Source organism: Malaclemys terrapin, chromosome 17 (assembly GCF_027887155.1).
Source record: "Malaclemys terrapin pileata isolate rMalTer1 chromosome 17, rMalTer1.hap1, whole genome shotgun sequence".
Taxonomy (NCBI): Eukaryota; Metazoa; Chordata; order Testudines; family Emydidae; genus Malaclemys; species Malaclemys terrapin.
Genome location: NC_071521.1, coordinates 23,029,487 through 23,052,714, shown reverse-complemented (window position 1 = coordinate 23,052,714; position 23,228 = coordinate 23,029,487). Strand labels below are relative to the sequence as shown.

Below are 23,228 nucleotides of genomic sequence, written 5' to 3'. Positions count from 1 at the left end.
GGTTGGGGTGCAGGGGGGCTGAGGGCTCTGGCTGGGGGTGCGGGCTCTGGGGTGGGGATGGGGATGAGGGGTTCGGAGTGTGGGAGGGGGCTCAGGGCTGGGGCAGAGGGTTGGAGTGCGGGGGGGCTGAGGGCTCTGGCTGGGGGTGTGGGCTCTGGGGTGGGGATGGAGATGAGGGGTTCGGAGTGTTGGAGGGGGCTCAGGGCTGGGGCAGAGGGTTGGGGTGCAGGGGGGCTGAGGGCTCTGGCTGGGGGTGCGGGCTCTGGGGTGGGGATGGGTATGAGGGGTTCGGGATGTGGGAGGGGGCTCAGGGCTGGGGCAGAGGGTTGGGGTGTGGGGTGGGGCCAGGGATGAGGGGTTTGGGGTACAGGCTGCCCAGGGGCTATGGTGGGGAGAGAGAACTCCCCCCAGCCCTCTCTCGCCGCAGCAGCTTGGGGCCGGGGGAGAGGCGCCTCCGCCTGGCCGTGGCAAGTCCGGGGCAGCTCCGCGCTGAGGCCCTGAGCCCTGCAACTGCGCAGCTTAGCCTGGTGCCAAAGCGCCTCCTGTGGTGGAGCCTTTCGGATTCCCCGCTGGATTGTAGCAGGCGGCTTCCCCCTCCCTTCCCGGCTCTCATCCTGCACCCAAGGCCCACTCTCGGTGGGTGCCATCAGTGTATTGCCATGGAAACGAGGGTGATGTCAGCAGTATCTTATGACTTCACTGCTAGATGAATAGGCATACTTGTGGCACCTTAGAGACTAACAAATTTATTAGAGCATAAGCTTTCGTGGGCTACAGCCCACTTCTTCGGATGCATATAGAGTGAAACATATATTGAGGAGATATATATACACACATACAGACCTGTTCATGCTCTCTGTGGGCTGTGGGTCGGGACTGAGGGGCACTGGCAGAGCTGGGATGGGGGAGCTCAGGGCTGGGCTAGCAGGGGCTGCTGGTTGGGACTGAGGGGCACTGGCAGAGCTGGGAGGGGGGAGCTCAGGGCTGGGCTAGCAGGGGCTGCGGGTCGGGATTGAGGGGCACCGGCAGAGCTGGGGGAGCTCAGGGCTGGGCTAGCAGGGGCTGCAGGTCGGGAGTGAGGGGCATTGGCAGAGCTGGGGGAAGCTCAGGGCTGGGCTAGCAGGGGCTGCAGGTCAGGAGTGAGGGGCATTGGCAGAGCTGGGAGTGGGGAGCTCTGGGCTGGGCTAGCAGGGGCTGCGGGTCGGGATTGAGGGGCACCAGCAGAGCTGGGAGGGGGGAGCTCAGGGCTGGGCTAGCAGGGGCTGCAGGTCGGGAGTGAGGGGCATTGGCAGAGCTGGGAGGGGGGAGCTCAGGGCCAGGCTAGCAGGGGCTGCGGGTAGGGACTGAGGGGCACCGGCAGAGCTGGGACGGGGGAGCTTAGGGCCAGGCTAGCAGAGGCTGCGGGTAGGGACTGAGGGGCACCGGCAGAGCTGGGACGGGGGAGCTCAGGGCCAGGCTAGCAGGGGCTGCGGGTAGGGACTGAGGGGCACCGGCAGAGCTGGGACGGGGGAGCTCAGGGCTGGGCTAGCAGGGGCTGCAGGTCGGGAGTGAGGGGCATTGGCAGAGCTGGGACGGGAGAGCTCAGGGCCAGGCTAGCAGGGGCTGCGGGTAGGGACTGAGGGGCACTGGCAGAGCTGGGACGGGGGAGCTTAGGGCCAGGCTAGCAGAGGCTGCGGGTAGGGACTGAGGGGCACCGGCAGAGCTCCATTGGAGAACTTGCCCTGCACCCATCACAGCGGAGTGCGGCAGTTGCTGGGTGCTGTTTTCTGTTGCACAACAAATACTTACAGGAAAGAACCTGCCCTTGGCAAAGTTTTGGGCAGGGGCTGGGAGCCCTTCGCAGCGCTCTCCCCTGGGGGCACGTCCTGCTGGGAGCTGCCAGCCGATGACTCACTCCAGGCCTCTCTCAGGTTAATCCCCAGAGGTTTAGTGCTGAGATGCTGCCCCTGCTCCAGCCGTTCTGGTGAGCTCTGCTGGGGCCCTGTCAGCGTGGGGAACAGCCATGGAGCTGCCTGTCCAGAGGGCAGTGGGGAGGGGTCCCAGGCCTGCAGCCCTCGGCTCCTCTGGGTTGGCTCAGAGCAGAGCGGAGAGCCTGAGGGCTGGCAGGCAGATGGACCCCTCTGGGCTGGGGCAGTGCTGGGCTCTCTGGGGGATCTCCATCCATTCAGACTCAGCCTGTGTTCTGGGCAGCTCAGGCCAGAGGGTGAGCCTGGGCCTGGCTGCCGCGGGGGTTCAGGAGAAGCAGCCTGTTCGCTCCAGGGCCCCCCCTTCGCCAGCCCGCCCGCCCAGGAGCAGCTCTGCCCGCTGGGGGTAGGAATCTGGCAGAAGGGGCCCAGCTGTGCTGAGAAAGGTCCTGGTGTCACAGTGCCGACTTCCCCAGGAGATGCTTGGCTCAGTCTGGTGAGAGCCTGCAGGGAGCCAGCTGGGGCTGGTGGGACTCTGCTGCCCCCTTCTGGGCGAAGTGAGGAGTGCTCCTCAGACAGGCAGCTACTGGCCATTGGCCTGTGGCTCCGGTGATAGGGTCTGGGCTTCTGGAGCAGGAGGGGTCACGCTCTGTCCCACCAGTGAGCCCAGGCATGACCGTGGCCCCCCGGCACTGCTCGACACTGGGGGTTTGTTACAAGGTCCACCCTGGCCTGAGAGCTGTAGCTTGTCCAACTGGGCAGGACCCTGGTGGTGTCCGCTCCTGAGCCAAGCTGCAGCTGTGACACAGCTGGCTGCAGGCAATGGGGCTCCCTGTGCAGTTACCAGGCCACCTCTCAGGATCTCCCAGTCTGGCCCACGCGGTTGCTCTAGTCACTGTCGTCCCGTTGTTTCCAGCCCAGCACCCCCGTTCTGTGCATGCCTGGGGAGATCAGCGTGGCTCCGACGCCACCTGCTTTCCTGGGGGGCAGGCGGGAATCCCCAGCCAGTCCCAGCAGGGATCTCCAGGGAAGTTGCTAGGAGCAGTGCAGAGGAGAGGGCCAGGGGTCAGCCTGGTGACTGGCTCCTCATGACCGACTGGACCCGAGCGCCTCATGCAGTGCTGTGACTGGACAGTCTCCGGCTCTAGTGCTGTGGCCTGAACCCCCTGCTGCCCACCCACCGCCCCATGCTCAGAAGAGCTGCAATGGGCTATGGATCAAACCCCAGCCCGGTGCCAAAGGCCACTCAGGAGAATTGCTGGGTCTGGGTCAGAGACCCCCGTCCTGCTTGCTCAATGCGAGAGCGCCCACTAGTGGGCAACTGTGCTAATCAGCAACGGCTTCCTGGTTGGGGGCTATTTCCCAGGGTCCTGGGTCAGGTGAAGCCTATGGCACATCAGGGGCAGTGAGCCCTGTGTATTAGCTGAGCTATCACCACAGCTTAGTGGGGGAGACACAGACAAAATAATAAATAAAAAAACAGAGAGCTGGGGCAGGGGGCACCATAAGCACCTTCTCCCCACAGCTGCTGCTCCTAGGGCACGACAGTCCCCCCTCCCGCGCACAGTTGGTCTCTGTTTCTCACGGCTCACTCCGTGCTGTGGGTGTGCGTGGCAAGGTCCGCTGCGCTCGCAGACCTGCAGGATCTCTCCCCTGGCTGCCCAGGAGGTGGTGGTGTGCAGGCCTCAGCAGCGGCTGCTGCAGGCTGGTCAGTGCCCCGTGCTCTGCCCCACAGCTCCTTCGACCCCAGAAGATTTGCTCTGAGTGTGTCTGGAGGCAGGGGCCAGGGTGGCCACTCGATCTTTCGGTGACTCTGTCAACCGGGCCGGGCAGCTTTTCTGCTGGCTCTGCCCCCTCTGCCTCAGTAGCTGCATGGCAAGGGGGAGAGGAGGGGGAGGGACGGCAGGATGGCTGGGGCACCCCAAGGCACTCTCAAGAACCTGAGGGTGGCACACCTTGCCCGGCCCAGATTCCCTGGCATGCCTGTTTATTTCATTGCCATGGCAAGGCCCGGCGTTGGGTCAGTGCCAGCAGACAGTAAAGGAAACTGCCCCACTCAGAGCATCTGTCCTTTCTCACCCTCTGATTCCAGCCGCAGCCCAGTCACCCTGCAGACCCCAGCCCAGGGTACCTGCCCCGATCTGACCCCCGTCCACTGGTTCATGGGGGGGCTGAGGGGGGTCGGGTGGGGTGCAGGCTAGGGAGCACTAATGTAGTCGAGGGGAAATGCGAGGAAACGGAGTCTGCCCACTTCTCATTTGGGGACTATGGAGTTAGGCTTGGGGTAGTTTACTCCCTTCTTTTCTTATCGCTGACCCTCCTGGGGACTGCGCATGGCCTGGGGAACAGCCGCCTCACATCTCCAGCTGCTAGCCGCCCCACAGCCTGCAGGCTGGCGTTCCCTGCCCCATGCCTCCCAGGAGACCTTCAGTGGCTCTGGCCAGCTCCCCGAGCTCTGAGCTTGTTGCTCTCCTTTCTACACAGAGATACAGCAGGGTGGATGAGCCCATCTCCAGCCGGTCCCTGCTGCCATGCCACTGGGGGAAGCCACTCTTCCTATGGAAGCTGAAGCACATTGTGGTTCCTAATAGGGATGAATTGCTGTGATGGGCTGACCAAGCCCAGGGCTCAGCCCTGAATGCTGCCGCTAGAGGTGGGCACACGCCCCATCTGAGGGGGCAGGTGTGCAGCAGAAAAGGGAAGAGAGGCACCCAGGGCCCTTGGAGCAGCTTGTTTGGGGGTATCTTCTGCCCACTGCTGAGGGGTTTAACAGGGACTAGAAAACCCCATGTAACCTGCCTACGGAGTGCCCTCTAGTGGTAGTTCTAATTATAATGCTACCAAGAACAGGAAATGCCTCTTGGACTGCACTACCCAGAATCCTCCATAGTGGGAGGGGGGGGGGGTGTCTGTCTGCACATTGCTACCAGAAACCTCAAGGTGTTTTCTTCCTAAACTCCCAAAGTTCCCTGTCTGCACAGTGTGCACGGGTCCCTTTTAACCCTTTTGTGTCTGGTCCCCAGAGCTCTCTTGCTCCCCTGCCTGCCTGGTGCTGGGATTCAGAGGGGGTGGGTGGGAGCTGTGAGACGTTTGGGGCTGAGATTAGGATGCTGTCTGCCTTTTGTCTGCATGCGGAAGTGGAGGCTTTCCCGACAATGGAAGGAAACGTTCCCAGGGCTGCAAGTCGCCCAGATTGCAGTCACTCGCCAGGGCTGTGTTATTGGAGGGCTTCATTGTTCGGGGCTGATAAGCTCCGGAAGCACAAGCTTAGAATGGAAGGAAGTCCCGGGGCTGCTGGGCTGGGGAGCATGTTCCCACGGTAGGGCCAGGGTGCCGGGAATCCTGGAAAGCGTGCGCTAGTCCTGCGTGGTGCTGCGGCTCAGCTGGGGGAACCGGCTCAGCCAGCCCTGAGGGGGCAGCCTCCACGGCACGGCCCTCCTACCCAAGCCATCCTGTCTGTCAGTGCGGACGCGGGCGTGGGTGAGATTTGCAGTTTGCTGCAGTCAGTGCTGGCGCTGTGGGCACAGAAGGGCAGGAGACGGACAGCCTGCTCGCTGGGCATTGCCCTCCCTCTAGCCCTAAGGCCACATTTCCCCAGGTGGTGAGTGCTGCTGGGGCTGCATTTGTGGGCGCCCAGGCCGAGGCAGTTGGGTCCTGGTAGGAGGAAGTGCGGGGGCATCTGCAAAGCGAGCTGCCAGAAATAGGGGCAGATCTATTCACGTGGCTGGGAGGCGCTGTATCCTGCTCAGAGCCTGAGACAACTGGCAGGGCTCAGTGGGCCAGATGCAGGGCGGCAGGGTTGCCAACCCTCCAGGATTGCCCTGGAGTCTCCCAGAATCAGCATCGATCTCTTGGTGACTATTGAAAGCAATCTGGGAGACTTTAATAGGATATTTTAAGATAATGAAATTACATCATGTTGTGGAGAAAATCTCCCGGAATAGCTTCACTCAGAGTTGGCAACCCTATGCAGGGGTCCACTGGGGGAGGCCGGCTCCCTGTCCCGCCTCTTCTGCCCACAGCCCCACCCAGGCCCCGCCCTCTCCCCCACTTGGTCCCCCTGCCGCCACTTGCCCAGTCCCTCCTCTCCTCCTCCTCCCCCTGCAAGCTCCTCCCACCCGCCATGTCCCTCCACCCCCACAGGGTGGGGGAAGTGAGGAGGGATGCAGTGGGTGGGTGGGGAGTCTTGCAGGGTCGAGGGGGTGAGGAGGGACGTGGTGGGTAGGGGGGTCTTGCGGGGACGGGGTGGAGGGGAGGAGGGACCCGGTGAGTGGCGGGGACCTCCGGCGTGGGGGGTGGAGTGGAGGAGATGAGGGATAGCCGGCGGTGGGGGCCTCGGGGAAGGGGTGGAGCAGGGATGGGAAGAGGCGGAGTGCAGGCCAGGCATACAGCAGTGGAGCCTTAGCCTCCTCTGGCCTGTTATACCCACCACCCACACGCAGGGACACTGCTCTGAAGCTGCTCCAGGATTTCTAGGAAATGCCAGGCCAGGTGCCCCCGATTCAGCATTCACCGGGCGGGGAAGGGCTGAACTGCCCCTTGGGAGCATGGGCTTCCCTGTGGCTTTCCTGGGTCTACATCGTGAGACCCTCCCTGATGTGCCCACAGCTGTGGCCAGGATCAGACCCTGGTTCCCAGACTGCCCTTTGGGAAGAGGAGCCACGTGGCCCTCCCTGTAGCATGGATTAAGAGCTGCTTCCCAGCAGGGCATGTGAATTCCTAGATTTTCAAGGGCAGAACTGTGCTGTCATCCTTGAATTCGTTATCAATGTGGCCTGGGGTTACCCAGGCCAGCCCCCTCGCGCTGTTAAATATGGGCACGTTAGCTTTGCCTGTCCTCTGGGACTTGCCCCGTGTTCCAAGATGTATTAAAAGTCACCTCCAGCGATTGGCAGCCAGCTGTTGGCGGGTCCTGCTTAGGCCACGCTGTGGTCCTGATGGCTGGAGCACGGCCGGGCCTCAGGGCTGCTACACTCCATCCCCTGCCCCCTTCTCGGGTCACACGCCGGCCGAACGGGATGGCTACACATCAGTGCTCTGCGCCAAGCTGATGTGCTGAGGGGAGAAAGGCAAAGCCAGCTCCCTGGGAAAGCCCAGCTGATCCTCAGAGAGATCTCCCAGGACTTCCAGGGCCCTGAGTGACAGGAGCTCCCGCAGAGGCTGCTGACCCTCCGCAGCGTGTGGAGGCTGGGGAGGGCTGGGACTTGCCCTAGGGCTGGCTTGGCTGACACCTCCAAGCTCTGCTAGCAGCTGGACCTGCCTCTCTGGCCTCCTCACCTGATGCAGCTGCAGGCTCCTCATCTGTGCCCCTGCCTCAAGATGGGCTGCTGCTGCCCAGGCTTTGCATGGGAAGAGCGAAGTAACCAGGACCTGGCCTGGGGCTCCATGGATTTCACTGGGGAGGTGCCCGCCGCAATGAGGAACCAGGCCACAGAGCCCACCCTGAGCAGCGTGCGCTTGGCAGCGGATGTGGCCGTGACTCTCTCCCTGCCCCAGTGGTGAGCGGGATGGTGTGCATTTCCCAGAGCTGGTTTTCTCGGGCAGGAGTTCGTTTTCTTAGCTAGCGCATTGCAAGGCCCTCCCAGCCATGCAGAAATAGCCGAGCTGGACAGGGTGCAGTGGTGAGTTCTCCAGGGTGCCTGGTTTGAAATAGCAGGATTTCTACAATTGGATCCCTTAGACTAGTGCCTGCGCAGCTGGGACCCCTCATGTACCAGGCCCCAGTCCCACTCCTGTTGTCAGCAGGAGTTTTACCACTGACTCCAAGGGGAGCTGGATTGGGCCTCAGTGTGCTTATTCCAAGGCTAATTTAAATATATGCAGGTTCCAGAGGCTGCTGCTCTTGTCTTTACCTCAAGGAGAGGGAAGTGGGTGAGTGGGCTGCTGACACGTCTGGGCTTTTGCTAGCTTGGCTGCGTCTGCACAGACAAGGATGGACCGAGTGCAAGTTCTGCTTCTGCCGTCTCCTTAACACCGTGTAACTGCGGCTGTCACACGGGGCTGGACGGCAGGGCAGCATGCTGGACCTAGGTTCACTGGAACTTTGGGGCCCCATTACCCCACCCTGTGGCCATCCTTAACGCAAGCCCAATCCTCTACGTTGCCATGACTGTTTGGTCGTTCTGACTGGGGTGAATCTGCCTGGCTGGCCTGTGCGAGGCTTTGCAATGCAGCATCTCCTTGGAAAGCTTCGGGGAATGCATCCTTTAGTTACGGGACCTTTGCTCTCCCTGTCCCCCGGTATTCGGATAAGTTCAACACACACGGGACCTACAGCTGTGCTCATCATGGCTCCCAATGCTGAAGGCCTAGTCTGGCTGTATGCGATGAAGCTTCTCAGGGGTTAGATACACCTGGCACAATACTGATACCACGTCCTCCCAGGCCTGCAAGAAAGGCTGTCTCCATGTATCACTCCAGGGACGGAACAACTCCAATATCTTGTTCATGCAGCAGCCTACCTGGTATCATCAGAAGCCCCCGGAGCTTCTAGGTGTGCTGTGATCTTTGCAGCAGGTTCTTGCGGGGAGGAGACAGTGGTCCCTGGTGAGAGAGCAGTGTGGTGTGGAAAAGCAACAGATGGGGTGAAGGGCTGAGCCCCCACCCAGCCCACAGGAGGTACTTGGCTGTTCCCAGGAGCTGTGTTTCAGTGGCTGTGAATTCACCCCTTACGGCAGAGCTGGGTTCAAAAATCTCAGCTTCATGACCTGAGCGTACCCCTGAGTCTGCAGACAGCCTGTAACCCCAGCTCTGATAGCTGTCTCCTTCCCCATAGTGTCAATTGGAGTTAACCAGACCTAATGGTGACTGTTTAAATGTCAGCATTAACTGCTTCACCTCTGATCATTTTAGCAGCAACATCCAGCTAGCATGCTTCTCCCCGGTCTCCCCGGCTGCCTTCTCACAGCCGTCCGAACTTCGCTACAATCCCTGTGCTGGCTCCTCGGGGCACAGCAGCCACCTCATTCTCTCCGCAGAGCGCTGGGAGCTGGCACCACGGCCGGGTCTAGCCCGCTAACAGGTCCGTGCTGGAGGTAGGGAAGGACTGACAGTGACGGTGCCTGCTGGGTCATTTGCTCACTTCCACCTGCTCCTGACCTTCCTTCCAGCGGCAGGGCCTGCCCCAGGGCCAGAGGGCTGAGAGGCCTGGCACTTCCCTTTGGGCCGGGGGGGCTGTTCCAACCTCTGAGGCCTCTCACCTCAGCCCCCGGGTGAACTTCCTGTGCTGGGAGGTGTGCATGAGAGATCTTGGGTCTGGCCTGCACCCTGACTGGGGCCCCTACGAGCTGGGGGAGGGGTCAGCAGACCTGTTGGGGCGTGGGGAGGAAGAGGCCTGTGGCATGGGGAGGTGTCGGGAAGCTTGTTGTAGTGGTGGGGTTGTGGTGCGGGGATGTGTGGCAGAGGCTTGTTGTGTGGGGGATTTCATTTGGTGGGGGGCAGAGGCCTGTTATAGTACGGGGGTGGGGCAGAGGCCTGTTGTGGTAGGGGTGTCAGGAGGCCTATTGTGGTGCGGGGGTGGGGCAGAGGCCTGTTGTGGGGGGTGTCAGGAGGCCTGCTGTGGTGCGGGGGTGGGGCAGAGGTAGGGTTACCATACGCCTGGGTTTCCCCGGACATGTCCGGCTTTTGGGTCTTTAAATAGCCATCTGGGGGAAATTTGTAAAAAGCTAAAAAATGTCCGGGATTTCCCCCCGGACGGCTATTTAAAGACCCAAAAGCGGCTGACAGGGCAGCCGCGCTGGCAGAAAGCGGTACTCGGAGCAGCATGGAGCAGCCGCGAGAGGTGGGTGTGGGCGGCCCGGCTCCCCCTGCCTGGGGCTCCCCTCGCCCACTGCGGGTCGTGGGCTACTCTGCAGCACTGCCCACCGCGGGGCTGGGGCTCTCCCGGGGCTCTGCCCTGCACACGTCCAGCACCCCCGGGGCTGCTCCTGCCTCCCCAGGCTGGCCCCAGATCCCATCCCCCGGGGGTTTGGGGTCCTGCTGCAGCTTGCGCCCCTCTGCCTCCTCCGCAGGGCAGGCAGCCCTAGGGGGTTGAGGCCATGCCACCCCTTCCCCAGCTTCCCCCTCACCACTCTGCCGGGTCTGTTCAGCCCTCGGCACCACTGGGTCCTGCCCTGCCTCAAGCAACTCCCCCTACCGTGGGGCAGCCCGGCCTTGGGGGACTGGGGGAGCCACAGGAAAGCCCCACCTGGAGCTGGTGCAGGAGATGAGCGGGACTCTCAGCCCAGGCTCCGGCATCAGCCTGCAGTGGGGAGTGGAGCCACCCCCTGCCGGCTCGGCTCAGCCCAGCCCCGCTCTTAAAGGGACGCGGACCCAGGCTCGGCCTGGCCCAGGGCACGTGGGGTGTCACCTCACCCCCCGCCTGGGGGGCCCAGCGACAGGGGTGCTCGGCACCATAGCTTCCCCCGCAACCCCCATAGTCAGCTTCTCTGCAGCTTACCTGCTGCCTGCCTGCCTGTTTCAGACTTCCCGCGAACATTTGAGGAGGAGCAGGGGGTGGAGCGTTCAGGGGAGGGGGTGGGGTTGGGGCCCCTTGGAGTGTCCTCTTTTTCCAGGTCTGCAATATGGTAATCCTAGGCAGAGGCCTGTTGTGGTGCAGGGGTGGGGCAGAGGCCTGTTGTGGTGGGGGTGTCAGGAGGCCTGTTGTGATGCAGGGGTGGGGCAGAGGTCTGTTGTGTAGGGTTACCATATTTTGTGCCTCCAAAAGGAGGACACTCCACGGGGCCCTGGCCCCGCCCCCAGCCCCGCCCCCTCCCCCGCCCCAACTCCGCCCCCTCCCCAAAGTCTCCGCCCCCTCCCCTGCTTCCCGCGAACATATAATTCGCGGGAAGCCTGGGCAGGTAAGGAGGGTGTGGGGGGAGGAGGTGCGGCCCAGGCTGGCCCCCCCGGCGGCGCCAGCCTGGGTCGGCTCGGGCCCTGGGGTGCCGGCCCTGGCCCCCGGCCGACCACCCCCGGCCCGCCCAGCACTGCCGGCCGGCCCCCGGCGGCCCAGCGCACCCCCCCGGCGGCCCGGCTCCCGGCCCGACCCCCCGGCTCCCGGCCCCGCGGCCCAACGCACCCCCCCGGCCCCGCGGCCCAGCGCACCCCCCAGCGGCCCGGCTCCCGGCCCGACCCCCTGGCTCCCGGCCCAGCGCACCCCCGTGGCCCCGGCCCGGCGGCCCAGCGCACCCCCCCGGCGGCCCGGCTCCCGGCCCGACCCCCCAGCTCCCGGCCCCGCGGCCCAGCGCACCCCCCCGGCGGCCCGACCCCGCGGCCCAGCGCACCCCCCCGGCGGCCCGGCTCCCGGCCCGACCCCCCGGCTCCCGGCCCCGCGGCCCAACGCACCCCCCCCGGCTCCCGGCCCCGCGGCCCAGCGCACCCCCCCAGCGGCCCGGCTCCCGGCCCGACCTCCCGGCCCAGTGCACCCCCCCGGCTCCCGGCCCAGCGCACCCCCGCGGCCCCGGCCCGGCGGCCCAGCGCACCCCCCCGGCGGCCCGGCTCGACCCCCCGGCCCCGCGCACCCCCTCGGCGGCCCGACCCCGCGGCTCCGGCCCGGCTCCCGGCCCGGCTCCCGGCCCGGCACTGCGCCCCTGGACCCCGGCCCGGCACCGCGCGCCCGGCACCGCGACCCCGGCCCAGCCCTCCCTCCCGATTTTCCCGGACATGCCCGGCTTTTGGGGATTTCCCCCCGGACGGGGATTTGAGCCCCCAAAAGCCGGACATGTCCGGGAAAATCCGGACGTATGGTAACCCTACTGTTGTGGTGGGGGTGTCAGGAGGCCTGTTGTGGTGCGGGGGTGGGTGTCAGGAGGCCTTTTGTGGTGCGGGGGTGGGGCAGAGGCCTGTTGTGGTGTGGGGGTGTCAGGAGGCCTGTTGTGGTGTGGGGGTGGGGCAGAGGCCTGTTGGGGGTGGTGGTGTCAGGAGGCCTGTTGGGGCATAAGGGGGCAGCGACTGGTGGGGCAGGGGGGAGTGGGGGACTCTCTGCTGTGTTGTCCCTCCAGTGGCTGGCAGGGGCTGCGGCCATTCTTTGCTGCATGGTTGCCCTCCTCCCCCCCCCAGACCAATCAGGGGGGCAGAGGGGCTGGTATCCCGAGCCCTGCACCACCTCCACCCTCTGGGCGCTCCCTGCCAGCCAGCGTCGCTCAAGGGCAGCCCCTTCCCAGCATGGTGGAGAGGCCTGTGGCGCTGAGTAGGGATGAAGCTCGCCGGACCTGGGCCAGGCTTGACCCTGAGAGCGTGACCAGATGAGCTGCGCGCTGTGCTTTGCACCACCCCGGAGGATGCTGGAGCTGGTGGGGACCCTCTCACTGTGCCTGGGACAGCCGTTGCCCCAGGCCGCCTGCACTGTGTGTTTGACCTGCGCCCCAGTCCGAGGAGCCGGCCCTTGGCTCAACAGTCTTTGGGGCGGGCCAGGGATCTGCACAGAACTCATGCTCGCCTCCCCATGCTCACAACGTCTCTGCTGGCAAAGGCTCCTTCCCCCTGCCTGGCTAGAGGAGCCTCCAGCCCCTGGACCACAGGCCCCAAAAGCCTTGCCAGTGGGAGCGGGAGGCACCCGGTGCCCCTTGGGGGCGCAGGACACACACTGGCACCATGATGTAGACAGTGTTTTTGTATTTCCCCCTGCAGCTCAGCGGAACAGACAACGAGTGCAGCTGTGAGGATGGGGACGAGGCCTCCTGCAAGAAAAGGAGCAAAAACTTGTAAGTGGCACACGAAGTCAGGGTCAGAGCGTTGTCCCACCTGTGCTGCGTGGGTGGCTGCACTGCCCCCAGGATGCCACTCAGGTCTTACGCTGTGATCTGTCTGTGTTTGAAATAATGAGACTGTGCTCTGTCTGGGCTGGGGCACTGGTGGGCCGGACAGAGCTCTGCGGCTGTATGACCATCGCTTCCTTGCCCTCAGTAACACGGTGGGAAGGGAGTGGTTGGGACAGAACGCAGTAAGATCTCTCTTTAGATTCGTAGCTAAAGGCTGACTATCCTTGAAGGAAACTGGACCTCCCCCAGGGAGTGTGTGGGAGTGCATACTGGAGGCAGTGTGCAGGGCCAGTAGCAAACAGCTAGGGTAGGGATGGGAGATGTTAGGGGCTCGTTTCTTTCTTGGTGGGTTTCTCATAGGCCCTCTTGCTGCTGGGGCCGGTGGAACACAGGATTCCCTGGGCGGCAGGGAAGCAGAGGTCAGAAAAAGGACATTTAGAGTGAGTGAAACTTGAGCTGGGGCCCCCTTCCTGCTGGCCCCATGCAGGGAGAGGACAAGGAAGCTTGCAGCTGCTGCTGCTAATATCCCAGGGAGGACCCAGGCCTGTAAGAACTGCTAAGGACTCCCAGCAATGAAGGCAGAAGAATGAGGCAGGCCAGCGAGGGAAGCTAACCAGGCTGGTCTAGAGCTGAAACCCAAACCCGTCCCCCTCCCCCCACCCACACACCTACCTTTTCAGGTTTGCAGCCATGCTGCAAGCTGAGCTGTAAGTGTTACCCGTCACACCAGTGTGCCCTGAGTGTGGACCCTTGCACAGAAACATTGGTTGCGGCTCTAGTTCTTACATGTGCAGACAGTGCTGTGGGAAAAGAAGCCTAGGATGCACTTATGATCATCACCGTTACAGGTTTGTTTTGGGAAAACTGCCTTGCATTTGAAAAGCAAAGGTGTGACCAGATGCACACTATAACAGGCCTGGCAAATGGGCTCTGTCCTCCTTAACCATCACTTGGGGCAGCCACAGAAACCTGGGGGGTGAGGGGGGAGGTATTAGTGCCACGTGTGGTGTGGATGGAAAGCTACCGTGTAAACAGCCACAGGTGGGGAAGTTATCTGCCTGGTTACCGGATGTGTGTACATTGGGTGACTGACGCAGCCATAAGGGGTCACTTCAGTGGGCAGTGCTCTTATCCCAGGGGTGCCCATCTCTTCGCAGGGCCCCCGGAGGTAGGGAAGCATCAACAGCCACTGGACACTCCTTCCTCCCCTGCAGGCTTCCACCATGGGGACTTGGCTAGTTGTTATTGTGCGGTGTGGTTTAAATGTAGCAGTACATGGGAGTGCCACTAGGGGGCAATGTTGCCACGTGGGGTGGGGAAGCAGGCACTGCAGTGGAAGGGTTCAGGTTTTTGCATTTTTGATTATTTCCTCCTGACAGTTGAATTTAAAGCCAGTCCTTCACAATCCGCTTTTCATGCTCCCCGCTCTGCGGGCAGAGCAACAGGACCTTGCCCCACCGCTTTGCACAGGCTGGGAGAGGCCAGCTCAAATGAGTGAGGCTGGGAAGGAAGACGAGGATTCAGACTAGTGAAGCTTCCCATTTTAGACGAGTCTCAAGGGCAGCTGCAGAGCCGGGCCTCTGTTCCTCACCTTGGGACAGCGGCAGATTCACTGTGGAGCGTCTCAGCGCTGTGCTGCCCTGCTATTGGTTGACTAGCTCGTTTGCAGTCAGTCCATGTGGAGTATTTCTGGTGCCGGCCGCTGAGAGCTGGCACTCTGCTCTCTTCCCCAGCCCAGGGCACACCTCTAGCCATTGCTCGCCCACAGACGCCTCCCAATGTACCACACCATGGTGGACTTTTCAGAAAAGTACCTGGAAAGGTAGGATTTCTTCCCCAGTTGTGGGTGGTGGCCCAGAGCCCAGGAGGGCAGAGGAATTGACGTGATGCTGTTTGCTGTGGTCTTTGTGTGTGTGCGGGTGCTGGAGGTGGCATTGCAGCAGTGCCAGGCAGGCTGGCATGCAGTGGGTGGCTGCACTGCACGGGCACTGAGAGATGGGGTGTAGGGCTGCTGTGAGGAGCTGAGAGATGCCCAGGCAATGAGAATCTCTGACCCTCTCTCTTTTTCTTCAATGAATGGTAGAACTTCACTTTCAGACTTGCGAGACTGTCCTAAACCAGACTATCTGGGGCATGACTGCTTCTAGGTCCTTGTGGTTTTGAAAAGAGTTGCTAGCCCCAAAATCAAAGAGAAAAGAGTTTTCTTACAAGCTGTCACTTTTGCTGCTATGTTCCATAAGGCGAATAATCCACTGGGGACCCGGCAGCTCAGTTCTGTGGATTTCTCCAGCTGATGCAGCCTTGGTGATGGTGAGGGCTGTTTCTGTTGTGTGTTTGCAGTTATGTGCAAGGAAAACAAAGGACAGTTGTCTCTTGCAGTTAGTAAATGTGGAATCTCATCAGGTGTTGTTTCTTTGCATGTGCTCGATAGAAAAGTCACCTGGAGCTGTCTCGAACTGCTTAGTCTCAGGCAGAAGAATACAGAGCTGTTTATAGCCAGAGATTTGCACTATGCTGATATGTAGGTATTTGTGCATGGTTATGTTCACATGGTCTCTGTATGTGTGCTTGTAAATACCAGAGTGCTTGTAACCTTCTCAAGAACACTGCCAATGCAAACGGCAGGGGATGATTTTGCAGAGGAATAACCACTGAGTTACTAAGTTAAGAACATGGCTACAATTGTGGGTTTGAGATGTGTAGGGTTGTGTGGCTCTCTCTTGGAAAACGGCACTCAGGCATTAGCATTCCTGGGAGTGCTGTAATAGGAGACAGATGGCATTTGAGGGCTAGATTCCTTGTTTAGACCCTGTTTTCCCACGTTGCTTTCTGACTGATACTTGGCAAGCGCCTGAGTCACTGCCCAGCCTTGGCCACTGCGAGCTCCATTCAGCAAGGCGCTGAGCACTCTAACCTCTATCCTGCAAAGTATTTAAACACGCGCCTAACTTTAGGTGTCTGACGAGGCCCTTTGAAGTTAATGGACATCACAGGAGCTTAAAGCCAAGTATGTACATACGTGTTTGGCTGATTGGGGCCCGAGTGCGCAGCTCCCTGTAGGGCTGAGCGCTAAGCCACCTGTCATTCAGACAAGAGACCCATTTTCCAGGAGAGTCTCTTCTCCGAGCCCCTGTCCTGGGCTGGAGAGCCTGTGGTTTGGGTGGTGGCCAGGTCCCCACCAGGCTATTCTGAGCCATGGTCCCCTGAGCATTGGATTCTCTCTGCCATTGCCTAGCCACTCTCTGCAGTGACTGGGCAGATGTGCTGCTGCTTAGTGGCTACTGTCCTGTGCTGACCCACTGGGGACTCCCCAAGCTGCCATCTGCACAGCTAGACGCCTGCACCATAGTCAGGGCTTGGGAGACTCTGGGAAGAGGGAGTGTGTCTAGGACAGCTCAGGAAATACGGTGCCGATGGGCGCTGTGCAGAGCCCTTGGACAGAACACACAGCCCTGGCTCCGGCTGCTCGGTTACTTGCCTTTTGTTATCTGCATGGGACAAAGACCTAGCTTGTGCCTTGTCCTGAGGGCAGGCAGGTGGCAGAGAGATGGGTGGGGAAAGTGTCACAAGGGCCTGGATCTCCTCCACTGGCAGAGACGGCCTTTGCTTCGGTGCAACAATCCCCTCCCTGAGCCACCCTGCAAATCAGACCCACACCCTGGGCCGCGCAGTGTGCCACATGACCGGGCCGTGCTGGTGCTGGGCCTGGAGATCACCCCCTACCCTGGGCTAGTGCTTCCCACTCCATGCCCTCCCCAGCATGGCTGCATGGGCCTGTCAGCTTTAACCGGACAGCCCAGCAGTAGTTGGCTAAAGCCTGTTCAACTCAAGGCGGCCTTGGCCTTAGTTTAGAAACTACCAATCAGTGGTTTGTATAAATGGCTGCCAAAGTCCTCTCTGGCCTTCCCAGGGCAGAGTGTATGTAAACCCCTGTGGCCCATGCACAGCTCTGGGGCTTTCCCTGTCTCTCTCCCGTGGGGAGGTTGCATAGAATCAGAGACTCTCAGGGTTGGAAGAGACCTCAAAGCAGGACCAACCCCAAATAAATCACATTGCACATGGAGTGAACAGCTGGGAGGGTTAGCTGTTTTCCCTAGCCAAGTCCAGCAGTTCTCCACCGACTCCCCATGTCCCTCCCTGTGATCTACCCAGCACCACGGTGAGCCAAGCCCCTGGCTGCCCTGAGGACTTGTGTAACTCAGGCAAGTCGATGTCTGAGTAAGGGCAACAAGCTCAGACCCTTTCACACAGATCTTGGCTGCCCCAAAGCCCTTGTGGTGCTCTTGCTGGAGGCTAATGCCACATCTGCATGGCTGTCTCTGCCTGTTCTGGGTGAGGGCCCTGTGCTTTGCCAGCCCTCTGGTGCCCCGGCATTCCTGAGGATGCCTGCACTCTATAAATAGCTCCTCGTAAATCCCTGCCTGCCTTTCCCCGCTCTTGCAAAGCCCCACTGTCCTACCGCAGGGCTGCCTTTCCCACCTTCCTTTGGTTGCCACAGCAACCGGCTGCGGAGTTGTCAGGAACAGCTGCAGCCCCTGTGCCGGGCTGTGCGCAGCTGGCGCTGACACCGCCCTGACTCAGTCACTCCGCGGAGCGCTCCCCGCTCCTCCGGCCTGGTCCCTCCCACTTCCTGGCTCGCTGGCCCCGGGCGAGAGCGCAGCGCAGAGCTCTTGCAGCCTCTGGCCAGGCCGGTCGCTCGCCGACCTGCTGCCAGCCGGGGAGCTGCACTCCAGGCTCGGGGTCCCTCCGTGGGCTCGCTGCCTGGAGAGGGGGCACTGCCCGAGGCAGGGCTGACTGGCAGCCATGCCCTTCCTCCGAGACCTCTCCAAGCCCCAGCCCCTGGAATTCCACTCGGACATGCTGCTGGGCATGCCCCGGCCACGCAGCGGGAACCTGCCGCGCCGGCACACCATGAAGGAGTAGGTGTTGGTGTGCGCTGGGACATGCAAGGGAGGGCTGCACCTGGTTAGGCTGGCCCCCGGCTGCTCCGTCTCTCCTGCTCCGGGCCGTGCGGGAAGCTCTCGCACTGTGCCCTAAACTTGCTCAAGTCCTTGAGCAGTCAGCCACCCTCTGGCAGCAGGCTCCAGAAACAACTGCCTTGAGTGAGAACATGGGGCCGCTGCTCTGGGTCCCTGTCCCCAGCCCTCACCACCCTGGGCACTAAAACCTGCTCTTCTCTCTAGGGCCAAAGACATGAAGAACCGACTGGGGATATTTCGACGGCGAAACGAGTCTCCAGGAGCCAACCCCATCAGCAAGCTGGACAAAGCAATGAAATCCCTCAAGTAGGTACTGGTGGTGGGAGGCACCGGGCTGCCAGAGCTGCTCTGCTGGCCCTCTCTGAGTGAGGGTGTGTGTGCGCGTGTGTGTGTGCGTGCCTGCACGCAGCACTGTGACACCTCCACACCACAGGGGGGTTAGAATACTGCCATGGGAGCAGCCGCACTGACCAGGTGTCCCCAAGACACCCAGCACCCAGCCAGGAGGGCAGGAACAGCCCCACTGCCCCAAGTCCCAGGCCATAGCCTGACCTAGAGGGCTGGATTTTAAACTTTTGTGCTCTGAGTGGGTGCCAGCTGCTGTCCCCCGCCCATGGCAGCAGGGGGCAGGCTGCCTTGGCTAGCCAGAAGGTCTAGATGTTAAGGCCCCAGTGGACAAGTCTGACCCTCCGGTCTGACCTCCTGCCTCACAGAGGCCGGAGAACCTCCCCCAGTGCATCCTGCTCCAAGCCCCATGACCTGTGGCTGAGCTAGCACGCAGCTTCCGAAAGGCACCGGGCTCAGCTGAAAGCTCCGGCACAGCTGCCGGATTATTGCCCACCTGTCAGCTAGGGCATTACGCAGATCTGTGAGCCGGGAGGGACAGGTGCCCCCTGCACAGCGCCCCCTGGGTAGCCCCTCGGAGAACAACTCCCTCTCCTGCCCCGCTCACTCATGGCAGGGCTCCCCAGGAGATGCTGTCTGTGCTCAAAGCCCTGGCTCTGGAGGGCTGGCCCCTGCTATCCCGAGCTCAGTGCAGAGGGACTGGGAGCTGGTCCAGCGGTAGCTAACACCAGGAACTGAGCTCCCTCCTGAGCCCAGTCTGGGGCACCAGCACATGCTCAGACACGCAGGAGGACCCAACTAGCCAGCAGAGCACTACTTGTGTCTGATTCTCTCCTGCCCCACCCTGGGCTGGCAGAGCACCTCGCCAGAGCCCATTCTCTGAGCCTGAGACAGGGTGGAGAGAGGCTGCTTAGCTCTCCCCTGCTCAGAGCGACTGCCTGGCTGGGGGGTGCCGATGCTGAGTCTCTGCATGCTGGGGAGGGGGTGGTGATGTCTGGGGGTCAGTGCAGCTGCTGCTGTTCAGCCAACGCGGGCAGCCCAGGAGCCAAGAGCACGACTTTGCCTTGCCAACGAATGGCCCCTTCCATTGCAGGCCGACCCCGGAGGAAGCTCTCAAGTGGGGGGAATCTCTCGAGAAACTGCTGCTGCACAAATGTAAGTGTTTGCTCCCTCCCCTCCTCCCCGGGTTCGGGGGGTGACGTGCCAGCCCTGAGCTCTCCGCTGGCAGAGCAAGATTGCGATTCCCTCTGGGGGCTCCCATGCCAAGTGCTCCGCGTGGGGCTGAGGCACTCCCCTTCCCTCTGGTCCCTGTGGGGCTGGGGAGCAGGCCAGGCCCTGGAGGGCACTGTGTTCTCGAGGGACAGCACTTCAATTCCAGCCAAATGAGCCGAGTAGTTACTTGATTCTTCCTCTTTGGAGAAATGGCAGTGCTAGAAATTCCACCTCCTCCCTTCCCGGGCCGGTCGGACTGTGTCCCAGTGCAGAAGCTAGGCTGGGGGAGACGGGTGTTACTGGATGGTTTGGGAGTGACAGGGTCTGTGGGTCCTGTGATCTGTGCCCAGCTCTGTCCCTCTCCACTCTCAGGTTTCAGAGTAGCAGCCGTGTTAGTCTGTATCCGCAAAAAGAAGAACAGGAGAACTTGTGGCACCTTAGAGACTAACAAATTTATTAGAGCATAAGCTTTCGTGGACTACAGCCCACTTCTTCGGATGCATCGTGTCTGTAGTCCACGAAAGCTTATGCTCTAATAAATTTGTTAGTCTCTAAGGTGCCACAAGTACTCCTGTTCCTCTCCACTCTGTGTCTCAGGTTCCCCTCCGGAACGGGAGACAGGGATATCTCTCCATCTCCTGTCGGAGTTGGGAGGGGAGGTCAGTAAGGTGTGAAAAGCACTTTGAGAAGCTTGGATGGAAGGTGCTCTAGGAATGCAAACTTCTGCCATTTCCTGTCCTAAAATGGTGTCACGGCCACATAACGGTCCCTGCATTCCACCCCAGAGGTGGCTGCATTTCCACATACACACACCTACAGACACTGCACCGCCCCACAGTGCTGGGGTGGGCCCTCCCAGCTGAAGGCACTGTCTGATGGAAAGAGGTCCCCCCCCCGACCCCGGGCTCAGAGGAGATGCTTGTTGCTGTGATACTGGCTGAGAGCTGGCCATTCAGCGTGGCCCAGCTCCTTGTTGACATGGAGCGGATCAGGCCGATGCCCAGACCCGTCTGCGGTTCTCCACACTGAGATGAGGCGCTTGCCTCAGTGTGCTAGTGAGGGCACCGTGCAGGGACACTCCGTGAGCTTCTCACATCAGAGCAGCTGCAGCCGCAGCCTTCCTGTCCCTGGCAGGACTTTGCGGGGGGCAGGAGACATTACAACTGACCCCCAGCCCTTCCCCAGCTCTCCGGCTGTGATAGCATTTCCAGCTCCGAGTGTAGACATGAGGTGGAGGGACTGGAATGGAGGATGTCTCCCCAGGCATCTGTTTCCCTCAGGGCAGAGGGAAGAGTTTGCGAGGAGGGGGTGTCAGTGGGATCCCAGGGGGGCTGTGCTTTCTGAGGGTGCCTGGCAGAGGCTGGCTGCTGGGGCCTGGCAGTAGAGCCGTGTCTCTGCTCCCCACAGATGGGCTGGCTGCCTTCCGGGCTTTCCTGCGGACAGAGTTCAGCGAGGAGAACCTGGAGTTCTGGCTTGCGTGCGAGGAGTACAAGAAGATCAAATCCCAGTCCAAGATGATATCCAAGGCCAAGAAGATCTTTGCTGAGTACATTGCTATCCAGTCATGCAAAGAGGTAACGGGGCATGCCTCACGGCCTGCTGCACCTGGGGAGGGGTGGTTCCCAGCTCTCTATTCTGCACAGCATGTTGCTCGGGGTCCTGGTGCATGGGGGGCCCATGATGCCAGCTGTCAGAAGGGCAGAGAGCACAGGAGACCATGCAGTCGAGGGGGATTGTGTGCTGGGGAATGGAGAGGCGCCAGTTGGTGCCTGCTCTGGAGATAATGGCCAGGGCCCCTTGGCAGGCGTGAGGCCCTGGGGGTAGGAAATGGGCATTTGTACAGTTTGAGGCTGGCGGCTGGCTTCAGGGTGGGCTCGAATTCCAGGGAGCCTCAGTTTGCCAATAGACGCCCACACTGGCTAGAGGGTAGCATCCAAAAACATTCATGGCCTGATGTCAGTGTTGGAGTCAGCTCTGGGGGGGCCTGGCCTATTAGCATCACCTTGTCACCCTGTAAAGTGCTGCTGGTGGCTGGGAGGTGCCCTAATGACACCCATGAAATGATCCCTCCATGGCTCCCGTTTCGGAGAGATCCAATGCCTGGTTTGTGCCTGGTCTCCCCCGCTGAAGCCCTTCCCAAGTGGGTGATGGTGCCCTTTGGAACGGAGCTTGAGTGATGCGTAGGCCAGGCTGGAAAGGCTCCCCATTGAGAGCCAGGTGTCTGCTGTGCATGGCTAGATGGGGACGCAGCTGACGGGGACTGTCCCTTGTTCCTCTGCAGGTGAACCTGGACTCCTACACACGGGAGCACACCAAAGAGAACCTGCAGACCATTACCCGGAGCTGCTTCGACCTCGCTCAGAAACGGATCTATGGGCTCATGGAGAAGGACTCTTACCCCCGCTTCCTCCGCTCGGAGTTGTATTTAGACATAATTAACCAGAAGAAATCCAGCTCCCCACTGTAGATCCCAAGGACTCTGTCTGGGGCAGACTGGGAGCTGTATGTTTACATGAATTCGACTGGGGCGGTCTCCCCTGAGCAGCCTGCCTTTCTGCTGGGATTCACACCCATGGAAGCCATAGCTCTGTAGCCAACGGACGCGTGGACAGGCCAAGGCAGCGAGCTAGAGGCCAAGGGGGCTGGAGAGCCGAGCAGTCTGGTACTGTTCCACTGTACCGTTCCTCAGGATCTTGCCATCTCACCGGTACGACGCCCTTTGCCGTGGCTCGGGGGGAGCTCCCACGAGACTACTGTGAAGCACTGGCCTGAGCTTTGTCTTTTGTTCTGGGGGGTAATAAGTCGGTGGGCAGTGAGGCTTTGGGGCGAGGGGGAACCGGCTTCTTGCCTCAACAAGAGACACTGAACTGGACCAAACCCCTTTCCGTGGCGTTGCTGTGCTCCCTTGGCCCTGCAGAACTCGCACTTGGCCCTGATCATGGGCCAGAACGGCACTTCCTTTGTCTGTCTGTGACCATGCACCCCTCGAGCAGCAAGAGCCAGTTCCTCCCCCATGCCCCCCACACGCCTCTCGGTTTATTTATTGACCTCCTGTAGCGGACGCATTGCTGTGTAATAGGAACTCCTTGCATCCTTTCCTTTGTTCATTTACAAGTGCAATATTTCTGCGCGGCTTGGAGTCCCGCAGTGGAATGGACGGCCATCTCTTCTAAGAGTGTGTACAACGTTTTCGAACTCGGTGGGTTTTATTTGACAAACTCTGTGCTCCTAGCAGCAGGCCGCTGGGAGAGCCTGGGTGTATATATAGTTCCGTGACAACGGAGAGTTTGATTGTGTAGATAAACAGCTGTGTGAATCAGACACTCTCACTGCTCTGGATGACGATGTCGTGGTCTGGGAAATGTGGCTTAGTGCCGGATCTGATGGAGCTGGACAGGATGTCTTGCGTCTAAGTGCCCAGTTTACAACGCAAAGCATCTCTGCAGCTAACAAAAACATGTTGAGGTCATGGTTATAGTGTAAATAAAAGGAGAATATAATTTCTTGTACCTGCCTTTTCTTCATGGGTTGTTTCTTTAAACAGCTGGCCACTGTAATATGAATTGGACCACAAACCCAGGTGAGCCTGCTCTCTTTGCCCAAACAATGGCTCCAAAGCCAGCAGGGCTGAGTTTCCTCAAGCGTGAAGTTCCTCCAGGAAGGACTCGTGTTTCCACCTAAAGAAAAGTCAGCAAAAAATCTTGTTCCATAAGACTCAGCATCTTTTCCATAGGTGTGAAAAATTAGTTCACACTGCAGGCTGATTCCAATCCACTTCTGCTTGGGTGTGGCCTAAAGGGCCTAACCTGGTTCCAGATTTAGCTTTTGTAAAAGACAAGCTTTTCCTTCCAACCCTCAGGAGCAGTAGGGCCGTTTCCATGATTTTTTTTAAAAGCCAAACTATTCCCCTGCAGTGTTTGTAACTCGAACATTGCAGCACAGGGCCAGGACCTGAGACCCAGGAAGTGGAAACGACCAGTCACCCAAGGGGATTAGAGTGTTTTCATTATCCAATGAAAAACCCAATGTGAACCAGCAGCACCAGCAGTGAG

General features: G+C 60.7%; 1 protein-coding gene across 12 annotated transcripts in view; it reads left to right on the top strand.

Moving 5' to 3' along the window:
• Positions 1-22,685, top strand: part of RGS3 (regulator of G protein signaling 3) — a 220,711-nt gene extending 198,026 nt beyond the window's left edge. For 10 of the 12 annotated variants that reach the window (XM_054007250.1, XM_054007252.1, XM_054007249.1 and 7 more), the window contains 5 exons: positions 12,510-12,583; positions 17,824-17,925; positions 19,058-19,119; positions 20,584-20,750; positions 21,458-22,685. In XM_054007250.1, the coding sequence (XP_053863225.1) occupies positions 12,510-12,583; positions 17,824-17,925; positions 19,058-19,119; positions 20,584-20,750; positions 21,458-21,643 (591 nt within the window). In that variant the 3' untranslated portion in view covers positions 21,644-22,685. Of the gene's footprint in view, positions 1-12,509; positions 12,584-14,009; positions 14,463-16,848; positions 17,560-17,823; positions 17,926-19,057; positions 19,120-20,583; positions 20,751-21,457 lie in introns of those variants that run through there. The other 2 variants (XM_054007261.1, XM_054007260.1) reach the window with 2 other exon arrangements.
• Positions 22,686-23,228: the final 543 nt, after the last annotated feature.